At 41.5% G+C, this 22,073-nt stretch overlaps 1 protein-coding gene across 1 annotated transcript; it reads right to left on the bottom strand.

Annotated features, from left to right (window-relative positions):
* Positions 1-1,859: 1,859 nt before the first annotated feature.
* Positions 1,860-21,218, bottom strand: LOC103481125 (ubiquitin carboxyl-terminal hydrolase 31). The gene is made up of 16 exons (XM_008436418.3): positions 19,610-21,218; positions 15,976-16,113; positions 15,815-15,903; positions 14,797-14,889; positions 14,236-14,371; positions 13,869-14,031; positions 12,390-12,573; positions 12,193-12,304; positions 12,028-12,122; positions 10,500-10,577; positions 10,221-10,350; positions 8,688-8,807; positions 7,170-7,395; positions 6,933-7,091; positions 5,989-6,141; positions 1,860-5,890 (listed from the first exon to the last, which is right to left on the bottom strand). Exons 1-16 carry the CDS (start codon positions 20,150-20,152, stop codon positions 4,407-4,409), a joined length of 3,903 nt encoding a protein of 1,300 aa, XP_008434640.2. The 5' UTR covers positions 20,153-21,218; the 3' UTR covers positions 1,860-4,406.
* Positions 21,219-22,073: the final 855 nt, after the last annotated feature.

The raw sequence follows: 22,073 nt of genomic DNA, 5'->3' as shown, positions 1-22,073 counted from the left end.
AAAGTGACTTCTTGCTGGCAGTTCTACTGACGGGTACAAATTCAAGTCGGTAAAAAACATCACCAACAAAAAGTTGGGAACAGAATAACCACAATTGCAAAGTTTTGAAATGACCAGCATCGAAAAGGATTCAAAGTTTTTGTGACAGACATGAGTCTATAATAATGTCTACTGCATGTAGCCCACAACGTTAGCAGCCTGCAGCCGCGAGGAAGTCGGAATAACCGTCCTGATTTAGTCTCCAAAGTCAATTTAAAGCCGTTTCTCATCTACCTGTTTGGTCAGCTGAAATAAACCCTCCTTAACTTTATAAAAATTCAATTCTAGTCTTTTACCTGCTGAAGAAAAGCTAAGCAAATATTGTCAAGATACCAGTGTCTATGTGTAGAAGTGGGGTTCTGTGGTGTCGCTATGAGCAGTCAGTGTCTTAAATATAGCAGGAAGTTCTCTGATCGAGCTGGATTTAACAAAATAAGAGGGTCAATGTGACAGCCAGTCTGATCTCAAGAGTTTTTTTCAGAGACATTTTTGAGACTGGAGTTGTTTGGAAATGACTGAATCTGTATTCAGAGCAGAAAGTTTAATAAATTACCAGCTTAACAGAATCTTTCCTGCCTTCCTAAACCAACTCAACTCTCAAAATATTTCACTGACATATAACTGAACATTACATTATTGCCCTTGGTGCTGATTGGCTGTTTATCCAAGAGCAGAGCGCCGCCTGTGGTTGTTCTGCCGTTGTGCTCAAACTGTCTCCACTATGTACGTTAATGCATATTAAGCTATATTTGCTGTTCAAATGATTAAAAAAGGCAGTTATAAACGTTTTTAGAGGGAGTCTCAAATATTTGTGGATTTTAGTTATTTGCTGTGCTTAAACATTTCTCATAATGAACCACAAACCAACATAGTCTGTCACATGAATACCTGTAGACCTTTAACCATTTAATCTAAAGTACAGTTTGCATGAACTGTTATTAAAATCCAGAGGTAGGAGATCCTTCAAGATGGCTGAATGTCCTGTCAAAACAAATTTTCAAGGATTTATTTGTGTGTTTTTTTAAGATATGAATTTCCTCTGAAAGTTTTGTTTTTCTTTGTTCTGTTTCTCACATTTTAGGACATAATTTGGGTGTGAAAATAATACTTGGGGAACTCATGTAGCTGTAAAACTTAGGGTTTAGGACTTAGCGTGAACTGCTAGGCAGGTCACTAGCTAGCTTAACAGGTAGCTAGCTTGATTGTTGTTTAAAAACAACTAGCATGGGGGTTCTTGACAAGAACCAAGTGGGCAGTTTCCCAGGGCTGCATTGGAAAGAGGGGTGCATGAGCAACAGATGAATTAAAATTAAACAAGTTTTCTATTGCTTTATTCCCCTACAATATAGGATTTTTTCCAAGGAACCATTTGACATTTGTGATGTTTTTGTTTAAACTTTTGAAATATGCGGACAGTAAATGTTAACAAACATAAAGTTACTGAAAAATGATATTAAGATACTTATCTTTTATTTTTCAGACCCAAATGGTCAAATGGTTGTTTTATTAGTAAAAAAATAAAAAAAATGCTATAAATATTGCACACCTATTTTTTACCCTCAGACAAAAGCTGAAGGCAGCTTGGTTAAGTGCTTGCCCTAAGTATTCCCGGCCTGTCGAAGTCGATCAGGTTACATGAAAAAGCTCCAAACTGTTCGCTGCAAACCCCGAACTATGAAACATGAAAGCAGACAGTGGAGCCGGCTGCAGACGGCTGCATGTTTCTGTTGCTCAACTCATGTTGAAGGCGGTGAAAATAAAAAGAAAAGTGCAGCAGTGAGGGACAAAATGTGACACAAATGAATACAGTAGAGAGGAGATTCATTTGCATGTGAGCCGATTTACTTTGAGAGGGCGAATGAGCAATACTTATCATTCATACAAAACGTGTTTTACTTTGGAGGAATGTGCAAACAAAGCTTTAATAGAGGATGCCTTCACATGCTCTCGGAGAACTCTACATTTACAAAGTAAAATACACATCCAAGAGTAGCTTCTACATACTCAGTGAATCTGCTTGCATAGTTGGGTGCATGCATAAGCAATATATCATGCAACAACTGCCATACACTTGGAGAACTATGAACTCTTCTCTGCCTCTGTTAACACGGTGGTGCTGAGCTACTCTCAAGCTAAAAATGTGCACAAGCTGTGATGAAGACAGAGGATGTGCTGACTAAAACACACCATGGCGCTCGCTCTATGTACAGTTATGGCGTCCAGCAGAGACATCCCAGCTGTCTTTGGATGTGTTGTTCTGTCGCGTGAGGTGGTGTTGATTTTTTTTTTTTGTTCTTTACATTAACCCTGTGTTGATCTGAGAGGAATGTTCGGAGATGTCTGGCAGTTTGAAGAGGCGGATGCTCATGACAATCATGGGCATCTCAGGTCAGTTTCAGCAGCCAGCAGATGAGATGTCTGAGCAGAAACGGGTAGAGCTGGGCGATAAATACATTCATCAGATTTTAGGTTTTTAGAGGATTTCATTTTTGGAAAATCAGTGTTTTTTTCCCACCAATCCCTTCCTTGGGAATCCATAGTTAAGAGTAATGTTTTGTTTGACGACTTCTATTTATTTGGACTTTGAATTCAGGTCAAGTCTACGACAAAATATAAGATTTAGGGTGTGTTCACACTGCAGCCTGAAGTGACCCAATTCCGATCTTTTCATGGCAGTGTGAACAGCACAGGTCAGATTCTTTTTCGAATGCGACCCATATCCGACACGTATCCGATTCAAATGCGACCGAACGTTCAGGTCGCATTCATCCGAACTGAACGTCACTGATTCTCAACAAATCTCACTATTCTGCTCCTGAAACGCGCAAGCAGGAAGAAAACAACAACCATGACGGACTATATGAGGATTAAGTTGTTAATTTGCTGCTCCGGTTGGACAACAACTTCAAATATATAAGCTAAGCTACACCGTTAGCCTCCATGTTTACTTCCGTAAACACTGAGTTCTTCTTCTTTTCATGGCGGTTGGCAGAACACTGAGAACGCTGACGCTATTGCTCCCTCTACTGCGCATGCGGGACACTTTCAGGTCGTTTGCCCGTTTACACTGCAGAACTCATACAGGTCGCATTTACCTGCAGTGTGAACGGTCACGGCAAAAAAATCGGAATTGCCAAAAAATCGGAATTGGGTCACTTCAGGCTGCAGTGTGAACGCACCCTTAGTTTTTCTTTTTTCATTACAAGAATAAAGTCACAATATTACAATATTGTAATTTTATGAGAACTCCAACACAAGAATATTATAAGCTTTTTTCCTTCTGTAACAACTTTGTTCCTCATATTTTGAAAATGTTTTTCTAGCAAAATTGCTTCTTTATACTGTTAATATTATGACTATGCTTTTGTAATTAAACAAAAATTCTTGCATATTCTCATAATTAAGCAAAAATTCTCATAGCCTGGCTCTAATTTACCGTCGTACAACTCATAGAAGGGTTGACTGAAATAAAAGCCACTTTATGAAAATGTTTTCTGTCTTTTTTAGAAAATAAAGTGAGAAAAGAATGTATTAAAATTGAATCTGGAATGAAAAATTTGGGGTATTTTTAAGCTGTATCGCCCAGCCCTACCTGTAAACGAAGCATTAAGAGCCGCTGCAAACCCAGCTTTCTGATTGGTCAACGTCGGTGACGCCTCTTCTCAGCCTCTCAACGATTTTTGGCTGGACGGGAAAATAAAATGCATCTTAAAGGCTGCTGCAGAGTTTCTACACCAAAGAGCATATGTAAACAGTAGATCAGGTTAAATAGGCTTAGATGTGTTTTTTTTTTACTTAAAATTACAGGTTCAGTGCTTAGTAAGTATCAATATATTCAATTACAAATTTCTGCAAGTTAAACGGTTTTGGGTAAATATTTCTACTGATTATCTGAGGCACTGATGTTTGTTGTTGACGTATGGCTCTCGATACTGAAGGAGAGCAGTACAAAGTGATTTCAGAAAATTATTCACTGCATCAGCATGTTGAAAATCTCCATCAACCTCCTTTGGTGGCGAACATATCTCAGTTGTGTCTGCTTTCCATCGTGTGCAAAGTCACTTTTCACCTTCAGCTCCGACTGAGACGTTCCTCTCCCAGCAGTGCTACAGACAGAACAAGGCAATCATTTCCATACATGTCCATGCGTATTTACAATACACTATAATATTCTTTAAAATCGATGCAATCCATACAAAGTGCTTTAGTTTAAAATCCATTCCTAAATAAATTTTCAGGTATGCTTCCTCTACGGCAGCTGGTTTTCAGTGAGCGCTGAAAAGTTTTAAAAGATGTTTGTCGGAGGGCAAGGAAAGGACAACTCCTCAAAGCTGCACCAGAAAGACTCTTATCAGACTTTTAAGGAATCACTTGGACCTCTGGCTAGTTTGTGAGGAATTGATTGGGATCTTCCTGGACTGCAGTGTTTTTTTAGCCGGCTCTTTCTTCGCCGGGTCCTTCGTGGCGGCTGGAGACGGGGTTTGTGCTTCGGGGAGCTTGGATTTTGCAGAGGGCAGCAGAGAGTTTTTAGCTGCACCGGATACTTTAGAGGATTCCTTATCTTTGGCTGAACTGTGCAGTTCTGAACCCGCATTCTGAACTTTCTTGCTCGCCGCTCGCTGGGTTGTGTCCCCGCCACTTTCTTCTGGGATTGCTTTTGCCTCCGATTTCCCGCTCTCGCCTGGTTTGCGGTTCTCCTTGGGCCTCAGAGCGGTTTTGAAGAAGGACAGACCTTTGTCCTCTGTCTTGCTGGTCCCTCTGGGTCCCCTTGATGATGGAGCTGAACTGGTGGAGGAAACCCCAACGCTTGAGGATCGGAGACTGGTCATAGAAGAGCTGCTGCTGGAGCTCCGGCCCGCTGGCCTCTCCTCCACAGCTCTACCTGACCTGCCTTCAGCTCGACTCACCGCACTCAGCCTGGAGGAAGCCCCCCCATGGCTGACCTTCCGATCCGACACGGCGCTCGCCCGCGAAGACTCCCGACTAGTGCTTCTGTCTGCTACTCTAGTCCTTTCCCCAGCTGAGTTTTTCTCGCTCCCCTCTCTGTTTGAAGCCCTCTTCTGGGGCTGTGAGGTCTGCGGAGAGCCGCTCTTCCTCTGCTGCGCGTCAGGATGTAATGACTCTGTGGTTTGGGAAGATGTTTTCTTGGAAGGCGTCGCTGTTCTTGAGGAACCTCCCTTGCTTGTTTTAGGCGGCGCAGAGCTTTTGTCCTTGGGGTTTGAGGCGGATGCTGCGCTCTTGGACTGCGTTCGAGACGGTGACTTGTCGATGGCTGGAGACGCAGGGGAAAGAGAGCTGGAGGACGTTGAGGAAGTGGGAGGCCGTTTCCTGGGACTTCTTTCACCATCCAACCCAGTCTTGCCTGAGGTCCTTTTGATGCCAACACTTTCTGCACTCCCGTTTCTTTGCTTCACCTCCTTTGGGGCTATTCCATGTCGAGGACTGACCTGCTCTGTGTTGTTGTTTTCCCCTGTTGGGTTCAAGTTCCTCTGCTCTGCCGGTAACACGTTCTTGAAGCGCCCCTGCTCTATTAGCCTCTTAGTTCCCACATTAGTGTCCAATGCAGCGAGGGCCGACTTCCCTCCTGGCATTTTCTCTGGCTTAGGTGAACTGGTGAAACTCGGGGCTGTTGGCTGGATATCAACCACCTCTCCGATCCGCTCCAGAGTCGGAGAGGAATGGGACTCCAGGGAAAAACGTGAGGGAGAGTTGGAGCGGAGCTGGAGCTTGGCTGAGTGAGACCAGGATGGCTTTGTGCCATTTTCACTCAGAACAAGAGGGCTGGCAATAGACGATCGTGACGAGAACGTTTGCCTCTGCATGCCTCTGACGGCTGGTCGGGTCGAAAGGCCTGCATGGTGAAAACACAACTGTCAAATTTTGGTTTATAGAGAAACACAATGCTCAGAAGCAACAGAGGTGTGTCCAGAGAAAGACTGGGCTCCTCACCGTCATCCTCGCTCCGTTCCCCGGTGAACTCGGCGGACTCGGACAGAGACGCCAGAGAGGTGCGTCTTGAGGAACCAGACGAGGCCTGGCTGGGAGGACGGCTTCCCATCAGCCGACTGATCCAGTGCTCACACAGAGAGGAGCTGGTGGAACCTGAAGGTCAAAGCAGAGGGCAAATAAAACCATCCATCCATCCATTTTCTTGCACCCTTGTCCCTCAGTGGGGTCGGGAGGGTTGCTGGTGCCCATCTCCAGCTAACGTTTCGGGCGAGAGGCGGGGTCACCCTGGACAGGTCGCCAGTCTGTCGCAGGGCAACACAGAGACACACAACCATGCACACACACGCTCACACCTAGGGGCAATTTAGACAGACCAATTAACCTAACAGTCATGTTTTTGGACTGTGGGAGGAAACCGGAGTGCGAATAAAACCAAATAACAAAAAAATAACATCTAAAATCTGGATTTTTTTTTCTATTTTTCAAAAGTTTCCATTAACCATAAAATTGCACAAATTGAAATTAGGAAAATAAATTAGCTCAATGGAAACACACCAGTTTTGAAAACACTTTTTTGGCATATTAAATTAGATGTATTTCACAAAACTGCAATGGAAACGTTTCTTTTTTTGCATCATACTGGTCATGTGATCAACAACCGTCTGATACTACTGCCAAAAACCACAAAGACGACCACAGGAGGTACTTAAAGGATGACGGTTTGTTTTGTTTGCAGCTAGCGATTATTTATAATAATTTCACCAATCCATTACTGGCGGATAAAAACAATTGGCACCTTCTGCTTCCACGTGTTTTTGTCAGGATTTTGCATGCAGTTGCATTGATATAACTGTGCAGCAGAGCCTGTTTCATTCAGTCAGTTCAGTATTTATATCAGAAAGTCTCAGCCTTGCCTGATGGAACGAGATCTTAGTACAGGTTACCTCCAACTGAGCTGTTGGCAGACCAGGACGGGATGGTTGCTCGTCTTTGATAAAACAGGATGTAACCCGTCTGCTTGCACACATCGTCTTCAGAAATGGGATGAACGTCGCTGTCGTCGAAGCAATACCACTGGCCGTCGATGGAGTTCTTACAGTAAGCTGCGAGCCGCAAAGGAGGAAGATGTTTTAGACAAAATGGAGTCACCGGAGCCATCGCTGCGACCCGGCCACGCCTACCTGTGTAGTGCCCCCCCTGCATGGTGCCGTGATGGTTGCACACGGCGTACAGGTCGTACAGGTAGTCCTCGGGGTCCCGGCCCATGCCGTAGGGCCGTCTCCACGGCGACCAATGGGACGGGAGACTCCAGCTGCTCTGGCTCCTCTTCACCATGTGTGGCGCCATGTCCATGCCTGTGAGAGGGAACTTCACCATGTTCTGCATCTTCACGCGCCGATCCCCGTCCTGACAGACGCAAACATGAACAATATTTTAAACAACTAACTGTTGAATGCAAGTCGGCACCGGGTTCATATATTCATTGATTCAGATGTGTTAGTTGGACGTCCTGAAAGATCTGAGCGACATATTTGGAGTTTCCTTGACTCTCGTTAAGATGCGGGGACTGCAGATTTAGTCCTGGTTCTCTCCTACGCTGCCCGTAAGAACATCTTTTTGTGATGGATCAGAGATAAACTCGTCCTTTGGAATAATTCACCTGCTCTCTTCACTCTACAAACGGCCAATTTTCACGTATTTGGATCCTTATCTCTGTTTCGCAAATTCTACTGTTGCATCCATACCAAACAGCATTGTGACAGATGATCCATGAATGTATGTACATATTTGTGTTGCACCCTGTGTATATCTATATTGGGCTGGGCCTAGTTTTTGCTTTGTCTGTTCTGATATTAATATCTATATCGGTCCCGATGTTAATCTACACTTGTAGCTCTGAGAACAAACTTTAAAATACTGATGTTAGTTTATAAATCCCTGAACGGCTTACTGGTCTACTGTTGTATCCAGAACCAGAACCAAACAGGGAGAAGCAGCATTCAGCTTCTATGCATCTCAAATCTGGAACAAACTTCCAGAAAACTGCAAAACAGCCGAAACACTGAGTTCTTTTAAATCTATACTAAAATCTCAGCTGGTTAGTTACTTTTGAGACATTATTAATGGAACATTAATCAACATTTTGACATGTAATGACAAAACTTAGAAAAATGTAGTTTCAATTGTTTTTTGTTTGTTTTTATGATGTAAATACCGTGTTGTTGAAATGTGCTATACAAATAAACTTGATTGGTTGGTCTATTTAATCTAATTCTGTGCTTTTTGCTCTGATTTAACATCACGCTTTATTATTATTCAGAATTCCTAACTAGACTTTCTGAACCATTTAAAAGAAAATTTGTCAGTTTATTTTTCTTATATTTTTGGCCACGCAAGTCAACTTAGTTTTTGTCAGTTTCTTTATTATTTCTTTTCCATTGGCTGTTCTACCCCTAATTGAACTGACTGAACAAATTAAAGTTGTTTTGACATGTTTGACCAAGCTTGTGAAGCTGTTGGTGTAAAGTGTTCTGTACTGGCGAAGAAATGGCAAATAAATATGCAATTCAGCCCATTTACACCTGTGTTTAAAAAAGAAACATTGCTGTTTTTATGCATCGGATTGGCATCGGCTGATACTGAATCTCAGATATTGGTACTGGAAGGGAAATCAATCTGTCATCCAGAGAGGTGTGCACCTGTCTGAAGCGCTTGAGGTGAAGTATGAGGATGTCTGGCAGCGTCCACAGACTCAGCTTGATGCTGCCCTGCTGGAGCTGCTTGCAGTGCGGACATCTCCACGCATCATCCGGGGCGAGCTGGAGGTCAGGAAAATATTTAGTAAATATCTCGCATGAACACAAAAAGACTCGGATAAACTTCAGTTGATCTGGAGTAAAGCTCCCTGTTAGCATTGAATTGTTCTTAGAGCACCTGTTTAAATCCCATTCATTCAAGTTTGGACTGGCTAAAAGTCCATGATTAGCTTATTATGCAAAATGATCTATCTGAAGCCTTTCAGACCTCTCAGGTCTTCTGGTTCGGGTTCTGCTCTGCATCCAGAACCAAACATGGAGAAGCAGCTTTCAGCTTCTATGTAGAGCTTTCTATGTTTTCTGGAACAAACTTCCAGAAAACTGAAAAACCGCCGAAACACTGTGTTCCTTTAAATCTAGTCTAAAAACCCACATGGTTGCTTTTGAACCATAATAAATGAAACTGACCAGCATTTTGATGTGTAAATGATGGAACTTGAAAAAATTTTATGTTTTTTTGTGTTTTTGGGATGTGAAGCACTTTGAAATGCCTTGTTACTGAAATGTGTTTTACAGATAAACTTGATTGATTTTCAAAATATTTTAAAACCATCAAAAATTTTCCTTTAATCACGTTTTTGGTTTGGTCTGTTTTGACAAAACAGTAAATGTGAAGACTCATTTTAATCCAGTCTTCCTTAATTTCTCTCACTGATTGATAGATTGATAGATTGATTGATTAAAATGCCCTTAGAAATTTTGTGTGTGTGTGTGTGTGTGTGTGTGTGTGTGTGTGTGTGTGTGTGTGTGTGTGTGTGTGTGTGTGTGTGTGTGTGTGTGTGTGTGTGAACCAGGTTTTTATTTCTTTGTGGGGATCTAACTCTGTCGGCGGTACGGGGTTTTGGGGACCATTGCTCCTTGTGGGGACATTTCCTTGGGCCCCATGAGGGGAAATGCTCTTAATGGGTTTGGGGTTCGGTTGAGGACTAAGGTGTGAATTGAGTTTTGGTTAGGGTTAGGTTTCTACGGTTAGGCTATAAAAAAAATGAATGGAAGTCAATGTAAAGTCCCCACAAGATACGAAAACACAACTCTGTGTGTGCGTGTGTGTGTGCGTGTGTGTGTGTGTGTGTGTGTGTGTGTGTGTGTGTGTGTGTGTGTGTGTGTGTGTGTGTGTGTGTGTGTGTGTGTGTGTGTGTGTGTGTGTGTGTGTGTCTTTCCTGTGATGAACAGGAGAACCATCCACGATGAATGATGGGTTACAATCAACACTCATTTGCAGTTTAAAAAAATCATTTTTCCTTTTTCTTCCATTTTCCCAAATGCTTTTATGCTTTTTACATAAAATCCCAATAAACACGTTTAAGGCAATGTGACAAAACGTGGAAAAGTTCAATGGCTAAGAATAGCTTTGAGAGGCCGCGGTCTGTACTCATCGGTTCCGTCCCGGCGGTGAACCGGGCCGGACTGGCCTACCTGCTCCTCTTTGGTGTACAGCTGTAAGCACTGGGCCAGCGAACAGGTCTGCGGCTGCAGATGCTGCTCCTTCACCTGACGCACGCTCTCCGCATCCGGGATGTACTCGTCCTCCGTCCTCTTGAACAGACTGCGGGCGTGGCACAGCAGAGTCACACAGGGACCGCACAGATCAGTCAGGAGGCGTGGCGCCTCACACACACACACACACACACACACACACACACACACACACTCACGTCTGCTCGGTGCTTAATGAGGAGTGTGTTTGGCACTTACTAGTCTTTTGTCTCCTTGTCCCATTCGACAACGATCTTGACATGAGGTGGACCTCCTGGGCCGCAGGACTTGAAAGCCCTGTTGGAAAATATTTTTCATGTTAGTACTGTATCCTCCCTCCCCTGTTAAAAAACATTAAACATATTCATGTTTTATTGCAGAAGTAGAAAAGTGTTTAACTACCAGAGTGGGGAAATAAATACAGGAGCAGCATCTCGTTAAAACGTTAACGAGATGCTGCTCTTTTATTTATTTCCCCACTCTGGCAGTAAAATGCTTCCGTACAGTAGCTTTAACTCATGCTCAAAAATGGAGGGAAATTTCATTTTTTTTCTTTCTAAAAGCAGTGAAAATCACACAATAATTCACCACTTACTACCTAAATCCACTTGCAATCATTGAGTTTTTATTTCTGCTACTTTGGTTTGCTTTCTATATGGACGTTACTCTGCTGCTGACACATCCGAGGCGAATAACATGATTAATTTATTCTATTCGCAATTAGAGATTGTTAATGTGAACTTTATAAATACATCTTGTATAAATTTAAGTAGTAAGAAAACATCCAAATTTAGGCATGACTGGAGATTAATGTGACCACTAGATGGCAGTATAGTCCAAGCTTCATATGCATTAATTAGTGGGATAAACAGGTTTTCTAGGTTATATTCAGAGTAGAGGTGTGTTTGTTGTCGTTTTGTTTTTGCTTTTTTTGTTGACAAGGGATTAAGAAATAATTGTTTTTAGGAGGGAAATCTGTGGATGACATCTCAAACAATTCCTATAAAACACAACAAAAAGGTTTATTTTTGAAAGTATCTACACATTTTTATATAGTAGTTTATTATGGAAGGGGTTCTGTGACATACAAATATAAAGTTATAGATCCATTTAAGTTATCCAGTCTCCAAAAAGGGAGAAAAACATATAACACATGAATATATATATATATATAGATAGATAGATAGATAGATAGATAGATAGATAGATAGATAGATAGATAGATAGATAGATAGATAGATAGATAGATAGATAGATAGATAGATAGATAGATAGATAGATAGATAGATAGATAGATAGATAGATAGATAGATAGATAGATAGATAGATAGATAGATAGATAGATCGATCGATCGATCGATCGATCTGTAAATGTTTTATTCCCCAGAGAACCAACGTTATTAAAAACGACAGAACAGAATTAAAAGTTTTGTTTTTCAGGTGGTTTTTGAATTTCCAGTGCTGTACAGCATTTCTCTCGCCATCCTTTGTTTAATTTCCATCCAGGAAGTCAGATTTGACTGATTTTAATCTTTTGAGGTCGTTTCGATCAACAGTTTTTTCCTGTTTCACTGAAAGTTTTGCTGCTTTTTATTTGTGTTTATTCTTTTACTTTTTGTGTTTTAAATCAAATCCATGCACCAACCTCAAAGGTTAAAATCAGTGGATCCATTTGACGTCTTAATCTTTTCCCAGTTATGAACTATTTAATCCACTGCTGCCCCCCTGTGGTGGTGGATGGTATTACCTCTCCACAGAGGGATGGCAGAGCGGCTGCTCCTCCTGAGGCAGTAGGTATGTGATTCCCACCACTCCCACCACACGCAAAGTGAAGGGCCCCACCTGCAGGAAGTCAAAGGAACTGCAGCATTAAAGCAGCACAAACAAGCATTTCATATTTAAAGGGATTTACCTGAACGATGGCGCCGGGACGCAAAAGATGCCGCATCTTCTCCAGAATCTCTGTCTGCAGCGTGTCCCACGTCACTGTGCGCTCCAAGTAGAGGATAAAGGGATTCCCAAACCTGCAGGCATCATGAGAACAACGAGGTTTAGAAAGCTTGGATCTTATTGGCTGAAGCTTTGACCCAGAGGCGACGGGTGCAGGACCTGCGCCCCTGCTGTCCGGCGCAGGCCCGGTTGCACACCAGCAGCACGATCTTCTCCGCCTGGCCGCTGTTCTTGTTGGGGCTCTGAGGCGGCGGCGTGCTGGGCTCTGGAATCTGGCCCGAGATCCTGTTGTTGTCCGTCCCGTACTTCAGGTTGTTCTGATTGAGGTTTGCATGTGGGCTCCCTGAAAGCAGCACACAACAATCCGCACTGTAAAAACTACTTCCCCCAACAGCTCCATCTCTAATTTCTCCTTTTTCTTTTCATATTTCATTATAGAAAAGCTACAAATTTAAAGGTTTATTATTTGGGGGGTCATGAGGTTTCTGATTTGACATTTGTTATATGTTTTTAAACACACTTTAGCATAAAAGTAGGTATAAACTCTTCAGCTAGGATTGAGCAAAAAACTGTTCATTACGTTAAAAGTTAAGCATTTTAAGCAAAATAACAGTTTGTTCATGGCAGTGGCATCATCAGCTCATCGCTGCTGTATTCAAATTTATATTTAAAATACCATAAAATATAGCTGTGCATTATTTTTGTATATATATATACACATATAGACGTTTTGCTCTAAATCTACATCAGTCTGGGGCTTCCAGGCTGAAGAACATTGCAAAGATCAAAAGTAAATCATATGTTGGAATGGCCTAGTCAAAGTTCAGACCCAATCAGAGCTAATTTGCAAAGAAGCAGAAGCATAAATGTCAATGTCTAGATGTGAAAAGCTGGTAGAGACCTGGGAAGACTTGTGATTATAAGAAGTATTGGCTCTGGAAGAGAAAAAATGTACGCCACACTTTTCAGATTTATGTTAACCTCACATTCCTTCAGAACTACACAACACTTTGGCACATAAAATCCCAAAATGTGATCAAATTCAAGGTTGAAACGATTAATCGGATTAATCGTGAGTAGTGAAATAATTGTCACCAACTTCAATAATCGATTAATCGTTAACTGGAGTATTCAGACTGAAAAAGGCCAATTAGCTGCAACAACAACATACACAGAGCCGTGATGAAGCCAAACTGCACAAAAATACATTCTGTATTTAAGATAAAAAATAAAAACTTCTTCATATGGAAACATAATCTACCTAAAACTCCTCAAGTGGCAGTTTCAGCTTCGCCTGGTTCAAAATCTGAAGTTAAAAAAATTTTGTTTTAAGCACCTTTTATTAATCAATTAATGTAAAAATTATTAAGCACTATTAATGGTGAGTGAAGCAGGAAGAGTCAAACTTTTTACATGTTGATGTTAAAATAATGTTGGTCAAATGTAGACAAAATAAATGTTTATCTTCTTATTTAAAAAAGAAACAATGTTTTACTTCCATTTTCAAAAGTATTTCTAAAGTTGCAAAAGATAGGCGTAAGTGTTTTTTGTGAAATTAACTGATTAATCGTCAGAATAATCGATTAATCGTCAGCTGCAGCTTTAGTGTGGATACTTTTCGCATTCGGAGAAATGCACCTGATGTGGTCCCGCCCCGTTTGGACCGGATCTGCTCCGGCCTGAACAGCTCAGGCGTCTCGAAAGCGAAGATGGAGTCGCTCTCCTGAATGATCTCCAGGTCTTCGTCGTCGTCGCAGAAGGAGCGGTGGAAGCCATCGAAGTACATCTCAGTGAGGACGATCTGCCCGGCGACAGGAGACACAAACAGCGTGTGGGCTGAAGAGGCGCAGTCACCAAAAACACATCAAACACCGCCGGACGTCTAATAATAACATCTAATCCTCATTTCTCTACCGTCACGCCGCGCTTTCAGCAGCACACATTTCTGAAATCCTCTTATTTTTGACAGAATAATGGCTGTAAAGTGGCCTAAACGAGGCGGTACCTGTTGGGCGGGGATCTTGGTCTCCTGGGCCACGGCTTGCCGCAGTCTGGACACGGTGCCCGACAGCGGCACGGCCACCCCGACCCGCATGCAGTGAGAACACTTCCCTTGGTACACCACCGTCACGTACAGAGGCCTGCAGGACACGGGCAGACGTTTGGACTCGTAAGCTGATGCTTCGTCTGAATGTAGCTTTTCCCTGCGCTGGATTTTACGGAAGAAAATTTATTTTACAGAAAAGGATTCAGAAAAATAAATTTCTTTTTAGAAAAACAAAACAAAAACTCTGGCTTTTTTAGGAAAAAAAAAGAATTATGACATTAATTTTAGAATTTTGACTTAAATCTCAAAATCAAGACTTTTATCACGGGGGAGAAAAAGACCTTAATCTCCAAATTCAAAATTGGAGAAAAAAAAATCTGACTTTATTCTTAGAGTACTGAGATTAAAGTCAGAATATCAGGGGTTTTGTGGCCCTCCTCCTCTTCCGTAGAACTGGGTTCAGGATCAGAACCGGCCTAGTTCTGCCTCATTCCAGGTCCAGCTGCAGCGTCTCCTTACCGGGTGTGAGGTACTGGGATTGGCAGTGAGATGCAGAGGAAAGGATCGAACGTGTTGCTCTGTTTCTGGCAGTGAGGACAAGTCAGTGAAGACCTGAAGAGTCACACAGGAGAACCAGAACGGATCCGGTCAGCTTCATTAAACACCGGAACATTCAAAATTAGCTAAAGTTTTTTACAAATGAATATTTTTACACCTCTTATCCCCTCTGTATCTGAAAAATAGCATTAATAACCCATTTGACCACCATATTTTCCATTTTATCTTGTAAATAATCTCTATCAAACAAATGGTTTAGTTATCTCATTGACGTTGTTGGCGTCCCAATAATTAACAGAGTAATCTGGCAGTTCACCAGCTGCCCATCGTGTTTTTGTGTCAAAAAATGTTGAGTTGACAGGAAATTTTGGAAATAAAACATCAGCAACAAATAAAATACACAAGTGGACTAAATAAAACATGTTTTTCTGTAAGTTGTGTACATAAAAACATGTAGAAATCATTAAAGATGCAAAAAAAGAACAATGCTTAGCCTGGTGGGGGGCAAGTAAAGCCTGGTGGCCCGCCAGGCTAATAATGCTCCCAGGGAAACCCTTAGTAATACGCTGGAGATTTAGTTGTTGTTTTTTTATGTAGTATTTTTTTATATCTTCCTTTGAGCAGAGCGCTGTTTAACCCTTATCAGCTGGAAGATGTCACCAACGACACATTTTTACAGTAATTCTGAAATTCTTTGCGTGAGCTGAAAAATTCAAACGGTTTCTGAAAGGGGAGACGTTGCACTTTCCAGCCGATATCGGGTTATTATGGCCTGTTTTTGTTCGGTTTACTCTGATGAAACACTCGTTGAACAGACAGTAAATTGTTAAACTTGCTGGATATTGAAACAAACAAATATATATTTACTCACAGGACATTTAAAGAACATCATATAATTAAAATAAGCAAAAATATCCTGGCGGAGATTTGAAACTTGGGACATAAAGGTTTGATAAAGAGTAAGAAGTGAGGATGTCACCTGTATTGAGCCTGAAACAGTTCCTGAACAAAAGATCCAGGCGCTGGCAGCGGAGATCCTTCAGGAACCGGTTCTTCCTCTACTGGAGGCTGACACACAGCGCAGAACACGTCAAACCTAATTCCTCTGCAGCATCACATGCAGCCTGAAAGCGCGCTCACCTTCCTGGGGGGTCTGCTGACCGGGTGGATGATCTGGTTGAGGTCTTCGTGGACTCTGTCCAGCAGCCAGAGGAGGAACTCCTGCGCGTCGTGTTGGGAGTTCCCTCTGAACTGCAGGGCGCTCCTCGACACGACGTTCTGCAGGCGGCAGGAAGAGAAACAACCCGCCGTTTACACAGGCTGGTTTCCTGCTCTGCGACCCGATGGGCTCTTTGGTGCCATCATGAAATATTCAGCGAGTCTGACCGGGGCGGCAATCAGCACGACCTCAAAGGTCAGCAGAGCTCCAGAAAAACCTTTTAATGAAACGACAACGAACTGAAGCTTCGCACTGCAAAAACACAAAACCTCACCACACATTTCTGCTCTGCCTGAAGAACAAAACTCACGTCCTGGAAACATTAAAGCAAAATACAGGAGAGTTTTAGGTCAATAACTCACTGATATTAATTTAAAAAAAAGGTTCTAGTCCCACTGGCAGATTATTTCACTTGTAACAAGACATTTTGTTTATTAAAAAGAAATTATTATTAAAAAATAAATAAAACAAGTGAAATAATTTGCCAGTGGAGCTCGTACTTTAAAAACTCAACTTAAAGAATTATTGACAAGCTCCTATATTTTCTGAATAGTTATTTGTAAGTTAGTTTTGTCGGTAACTCTTTAGTTGATTGTTGTGTCATTCAAATAAATGCAAGTTTTAACGCAGCTTTGGAGCAAAAGTGCCATTAGTTATCAAATAACGCCAAGATGACACTTCTAATGGACTTTTAATTAATTCAACTTTCAGTTCAACTTTGCATTAAAAGTTCCAGTCATAAACATTTATTAAGACTCCTTCATGTGCATGACAGAGTCATGTCAGTCTTATGCAGACCATAATGGCCACCTCTACTCTGTTTTTCTTTCTTGCCAATCAAATGTCAGATATTGGAGAAGCAAACACTGAATGTGTTGGTAAAGCTCTTCTCTGGATGATCCTATTTACGTTTGAGGTAAAAACAAATAACTAGGAGCCTCAGCAGGAGAGGACAGGATTACTTCTGTGGCTCCTCCACTAAACCTGGCGCTGAGGAAAAAGTCTGCAAATATAAAATATATATATATATATATATATATATATATATATATATATATATAACTTAAACATCAATTTCAGATGAAGATTCATGAGAATTAGCCTTAGCTTTAAATGTAATAGTGACTTTACACATTTTATAACACAGCATTCCCATGTCATGAGTAGAATAATCTGCCAGTGGAACTAGAACTGGGTTGCTAGGTAACGGGCTGGGCTTGGCTGGGGTTGCTAGGTAACGGCGCCAGTGAAACTAGGACTTTTTCATTAATATTAAGGAATTGTTGACTTAAAACAAGCTCATATTTCTCGCTGAAAAGTTACTTGTAAGTTGGTTTGTCTTATTTCAAGTGTACTAAGATTTTTATTAGACAAAAACATTTGGTAAAATGTTGTGGTTTTGCAGTGTGCGTTGCTACTGGAGCACATCTGACTGAATCCAGTGAGTGTTGAGTGACGAACTGACATGAAACGGATGTGATTCAGTCGTTTTCAGAGCTGATATGGACTGAAAAGTTGCAGTAATGACAGGACAGAACCGGTTCTGGTTTGTGGTGTAAGACGAGCTTGAAATGCAGAAAATCAAAAATAACCAAAAAATGAGAACCTAAAAATACAAATCCTGCTAATCTGACTAAGAGCTCAGCCTCATTTTCCATTTGGCTCTACATATTCAGTGCTTCTGCCTTTAACAGTAATGATCTATACCCAATCAGGCTGTTTATACCCTGACTGGCAACCAAGGTAGAAAAAAAAAAAGAGGAAAAAATGTCCAAAAATAGTCCGACTGTCAAGAGTAAAGCTGATGCTCAATGACCCTTTTCAGTTTAGCTTTTCTTCTGAGCTTTTTTTGGGCTTTTGAAAGAAAATAGGCTGCAGGCCTGAAAGGAATATGGCCATGATGAGCAGGCTTTCATGTGTGAGAGGCAAAGTTTTCATTTCTGAAATGTGGTTTTAGAGTGAATGCAGCTCAGGGACACGGCTGAAGGAAAGACTTTATAAAGCAAACGCATCACTCTGTTAGATTGACTTTTATTGTGTTGTTGGACATGTTTCACCTGCAATAAAGCCGCAAGATTCTGAAAATAACAACTTTAGTCCTGCAGCTTTTTGGGCTTCTTGGTTTAAAAATGAAGAGGAGAAGAGTTTTAGATTTTTGAGAGAAAAGTGAATTTAAACACTAAATAAAGACCCAAATAAAACACTATAAAACACTTTAAACCAACTTTAAACGCTGCTGCTCAGAAGGACTCTGTTAACTTTTGTTGCAAAGTAAAATTATTAAAATTGTTGCTTCATAGTTTTAAATTAATTAAAGCTAGATCTAAACAATGGGGTGTCCAAACATGCGGTAAGAGGGCCAATTACGGCCCTTGACATAATTTTGATTTTGACAGGTAAGATTTTTGCCAACAAATTAAAACTTTTTAGGTTCAAAACAAATTATTGAATTTTTATTAACCAGACTTTTTGCTTCCGGTTTAGTGTCACTGCTGGTAGAACCACAAACATTCAATGAATTATAATATAAAGGCAGATTTGGACACGTCTGTTCAGGAAACTCATGGCTAAATACGGCAAGAGAGAAGGACACGATTCCAGCTCTTGTTGCACAACTGCAAGATTTTCAACCCCAAATATTTAGGAAACTGAACACCTTCAGTCCTTCAGTTCATTAAAATATTACATGTTTAGTTTTTGTAGGAGAAACAAAATTGAATTAGCAATGAAATTACTTTTGTTTTACTATTTTAAAAAGATTTTTAAAAATTTAACCCAAGTGGCAAAACATTTGGACACCCATTGCTTAAAACAGTCATAATTTATAAGAGTAATTTATTTGTAGCTGTGATTTGGACCTGTTTTATTGTGGTCTAGAGACCGAACACCTGGTCTAAAACTTAGAATTAAAATGATTTTACTGCAGCTGAAGTTTGCAACGCTTGAGGATAATCTGATCACACTAAATGTTTCTGAGCTGAATTCAATCAGATGTTTCATAAAATTCACCATCAGATCAGAAATTTGGTTCATGCAGTTTGAAACAAGAATTTAAATTATTCTACAGTAAAATAAGTATTTATTTTAACTTGATATTATGAGTAAAATAACATAAATGTGTCTCTTTAACTGGGTGAGGACAGTTTTTTTTATTGCATTTTGTGAAATAATTATTTGCAGCAATAAGTTAAAACTCACAATTCAAGATTAATGAACTTAAAAAAAACAATGTTTAGACGACTTCTCTCTTGTTGTTAAATCAACTTCATGAACTTTAATTTAAAACCAAAACTATTTTCTTGTTGACTTAATTTGCATTTTCAAGTTAAACCACCTACTAATGTTTTACAGTGCTGTGTTTATGTTCTGATAACAGGAAAATTACCCCAAATCTAAATCTTCTGGGATCGTTCTTGGTAGTACTTTAAAAGTAGCTATTCTGATACTTAAACAAAACTCTTTGTTTGGAAACTTTTGAGGATATTTTGCTCCTATAATCAGAACAACCCTTTCAAAACTTTCTGGAAACGCCCCTGCATTTCCCCGAAAGTTTACCTTGAAGTCCCTGCTGTGCTGCGGTGTGTACTCGAAGGTCCAGAGAGCCCGGACCAGGCCGGACAGCTGCTCCGTCACCTCTCCCGCCTCCTGCGGCTGGCTGCTCCCCTTCTTCTGGACCAGCGGCGCCCCGTTGGGCTTCGCCTTCTCGCTGCTGCCGCTGCTCGCCTCTCCCCCCCGGAACTGCTCCAGAGCCAGGTACTCCGCGAACAGCTCCGTGTTGCTCAGGCACTGCAGGATGGCGTTCATGAAGCAGGTGTTACCGTGGTTCTTGAGCCCGGCGACACCGGGCACCTTGTCCCCGAAGGGGAACCCCCCGCAGTCGCTGTCGTCGGACGGGACGGAGCCTCCGGTGGTGCTCGGTATCAAAGCCGCCTCGTCCTTCTCGTCGTCGGCGGCCTGCTCGTCGGTTCCGAAGTGGGAGAGCGTGGACAGGGTCCGGAGGACTCTGTTCATGAAGCTCCCCACGGATCGGACCGAGCTCCTCCGGAACAGCTTCTTGCTGAAGGATTTCTTCTCCTTGCTGCTGACCGCTTTGGACATGATGGCTCTCCCTGCTGCTGCGCCTTAGATGCAGAAAGGTTTCCCCGCTGTGCGCTCACAACATCTGCTCTCCATCACTTTGTTCCGGACGAGGCCCGGGCATATTTCACAGAAACATAAAGGCCCCGCAGTTCTGGAGAACCGGATGAGAACCGAATCAGCCCACTGGCAGCGGCGGCGCGTCGGATCGCACAAACAGCCAACTGTCGGGGTATTTGGTGCTAAAGCCGGGGCTGAAAGCAGCCGTCAGCATCTCCAGCTGGGAAACAAGCAGCTGTCCATTGTTGAGGCTCAACATCGGACCGCTGGAGTTTCTGTCGGACATAAACATCTACAGCAGCTTCAATCAGAGAGCCGAGCGGAATGCCTCATCATTTATTAACCCGCAGCTCCACCCTGTTAAAGGTGGACGATTTCCTCCGGATTCAGGTCCATTATGCGTGTTTTTCTTTTTTTAAATTATGGCTTATAGGAAACATTTACCCTAAATTACCTCCACGGCGCTCCAATCACAGGCGCTCTGCCAAACTAGGGAAGCCCCGGACCGGAGCGACACAGCCCGCCGCTCCCTGGCGACTGGCCGCGGAGAGGCATCGCTTCCCGGGTCAGGAGTTCAGATTATCGGCCTTGTCCCCATCAGAAAGTTGTCCTCTTTCCGTCCGTCCAGTGTTTGTCTGCGGTTGAATGCGCCTTATTTCCGCCTCCGGTTGGGCTCCATTGCGAGGCCGCTGCTCCCCGTCTCCATCATCAGTTTGTAGGCAGAGATACTGCGGGCGGGCAGGGCGGTGACGGCTGACGTCAGGCCCAAACACTGGTCCATGTTGGAGGAGAGCAGGTCCAGCAGCATGTGATGCTGATGATGCTCCATCCTCCCGGACAGAGCCGAGCGGCAGCCAGCTGCTTCCAGAGGGAAAACATCCGAACATCTGGACCCGCTCAGCAGAACATCCGGGATAAACACGAAGCATCTTTTACTCATTTTATTATAAAGGCCACAAAACAGTATAATGTATTATCATTTAAAGAAGATATTTATAATCATTTGTAATTATTGAACCGCAAAGTCACAATTATTGAGTAATTATAATCATCACAATATAATTATAAAATATGTCTACTAAGAGTATCACCACTACTGCAACATGTATTTACTCAAATAAAAGTAAAAACGACAGTATTTTGTAAAAATGCTGTTTGAGTATTGAGTAACGCATCATAACATCTGATTTAATGTATAAAACTGATGTCATTCCCGACAAAAATAGAAAGTTATGCGCAAATTTTGGTATTTTAAAGACAAAATTATATAGAAAAACAAACAGATAACATATAAAATAATTACAAAATAACAAATTCAAACATAAGATATACTTTTCCACATGTTTTCCAATGTAACTTAAGATGTTTTTTTTAGTTTTAGTGATTTCCAACAAGCTCTAGACAGAAAATAAAACTACAAAGATTGTGAACAAACAGGAGGTCTCACTTCAACATAAATTGTATGTCTGTGTTTGGTGCATTTTTTAGTTAAAAAATGTTTATTTCATTCAGGGAATTTACCCACAGTGGGTAGCATGTCCAGAAATTTAACTCAAAATTAGCGATAATTCATAATAAAATTAGTAAAATAAAAGTTAAAAGTACAGAGTAACTAAAGTAACTTTTCCTAAAAGTTCCTGTAACTGTAAAAGTTATTAAACCCCAAGATACTTAGTGATTATTTAAGGTGAAAATAAAAAAGTAGCAGTAATTTGAAGGTTGATGCTTTGTGGAATTACTTCACACAAATAAACAGAAAAATTATGAAATATTCATACAAATTTAAGAACTTTGAAAAATACATTTTGGATCAACTTTAAGTACATAATGCTCTAAATGAGAAAAGAAACACTGGTGTGGGTTTTCCCTCTGCAGAGATCTT

This window comes from Poecilia reticulata, chromosome 19 (genome assembly GCF_904066995.2).
Source record: "Poecilia reticulata chromosome 19, P_reticulata-male-v2, whole genome shotgun sequence".
Lineage (NCBI taxonomy): Eukaryota > Metazoa > Chordata > Actinopteri > Cyprinodontiformes > Poeciliidae > Poecilia > Poecilia reticulata.
This window is presented reverse-complemented; position numbering and strand designations above follow the sequence as displayed.

Bases quoted from the DNA above. Each gene is read 5' to 3' on its own strand.
- LOC103481125 (XM_008436418.3), bottom strand. From the start codon at position 20,152: ATGTCCAAAGCGGTCAGCAGCAAGGAGAAGAAATCCTTCAGCAAGAAG. The intron at 16,114-19,609 runs GTAAACTTTCGG...TGCCGCCTGCAG, and splicing joins AGCACAGCAGGGACTTCAAG to AACGTCGTGTCGAGGAGCGC. The intron at 8,808-10,220 runs GTAGGCCAGTCC...CCTGACCTCCAG, and splicing joins TGTACACCAAAGAGGAGCAG to CTCGCCCCGGATGATGCGTG.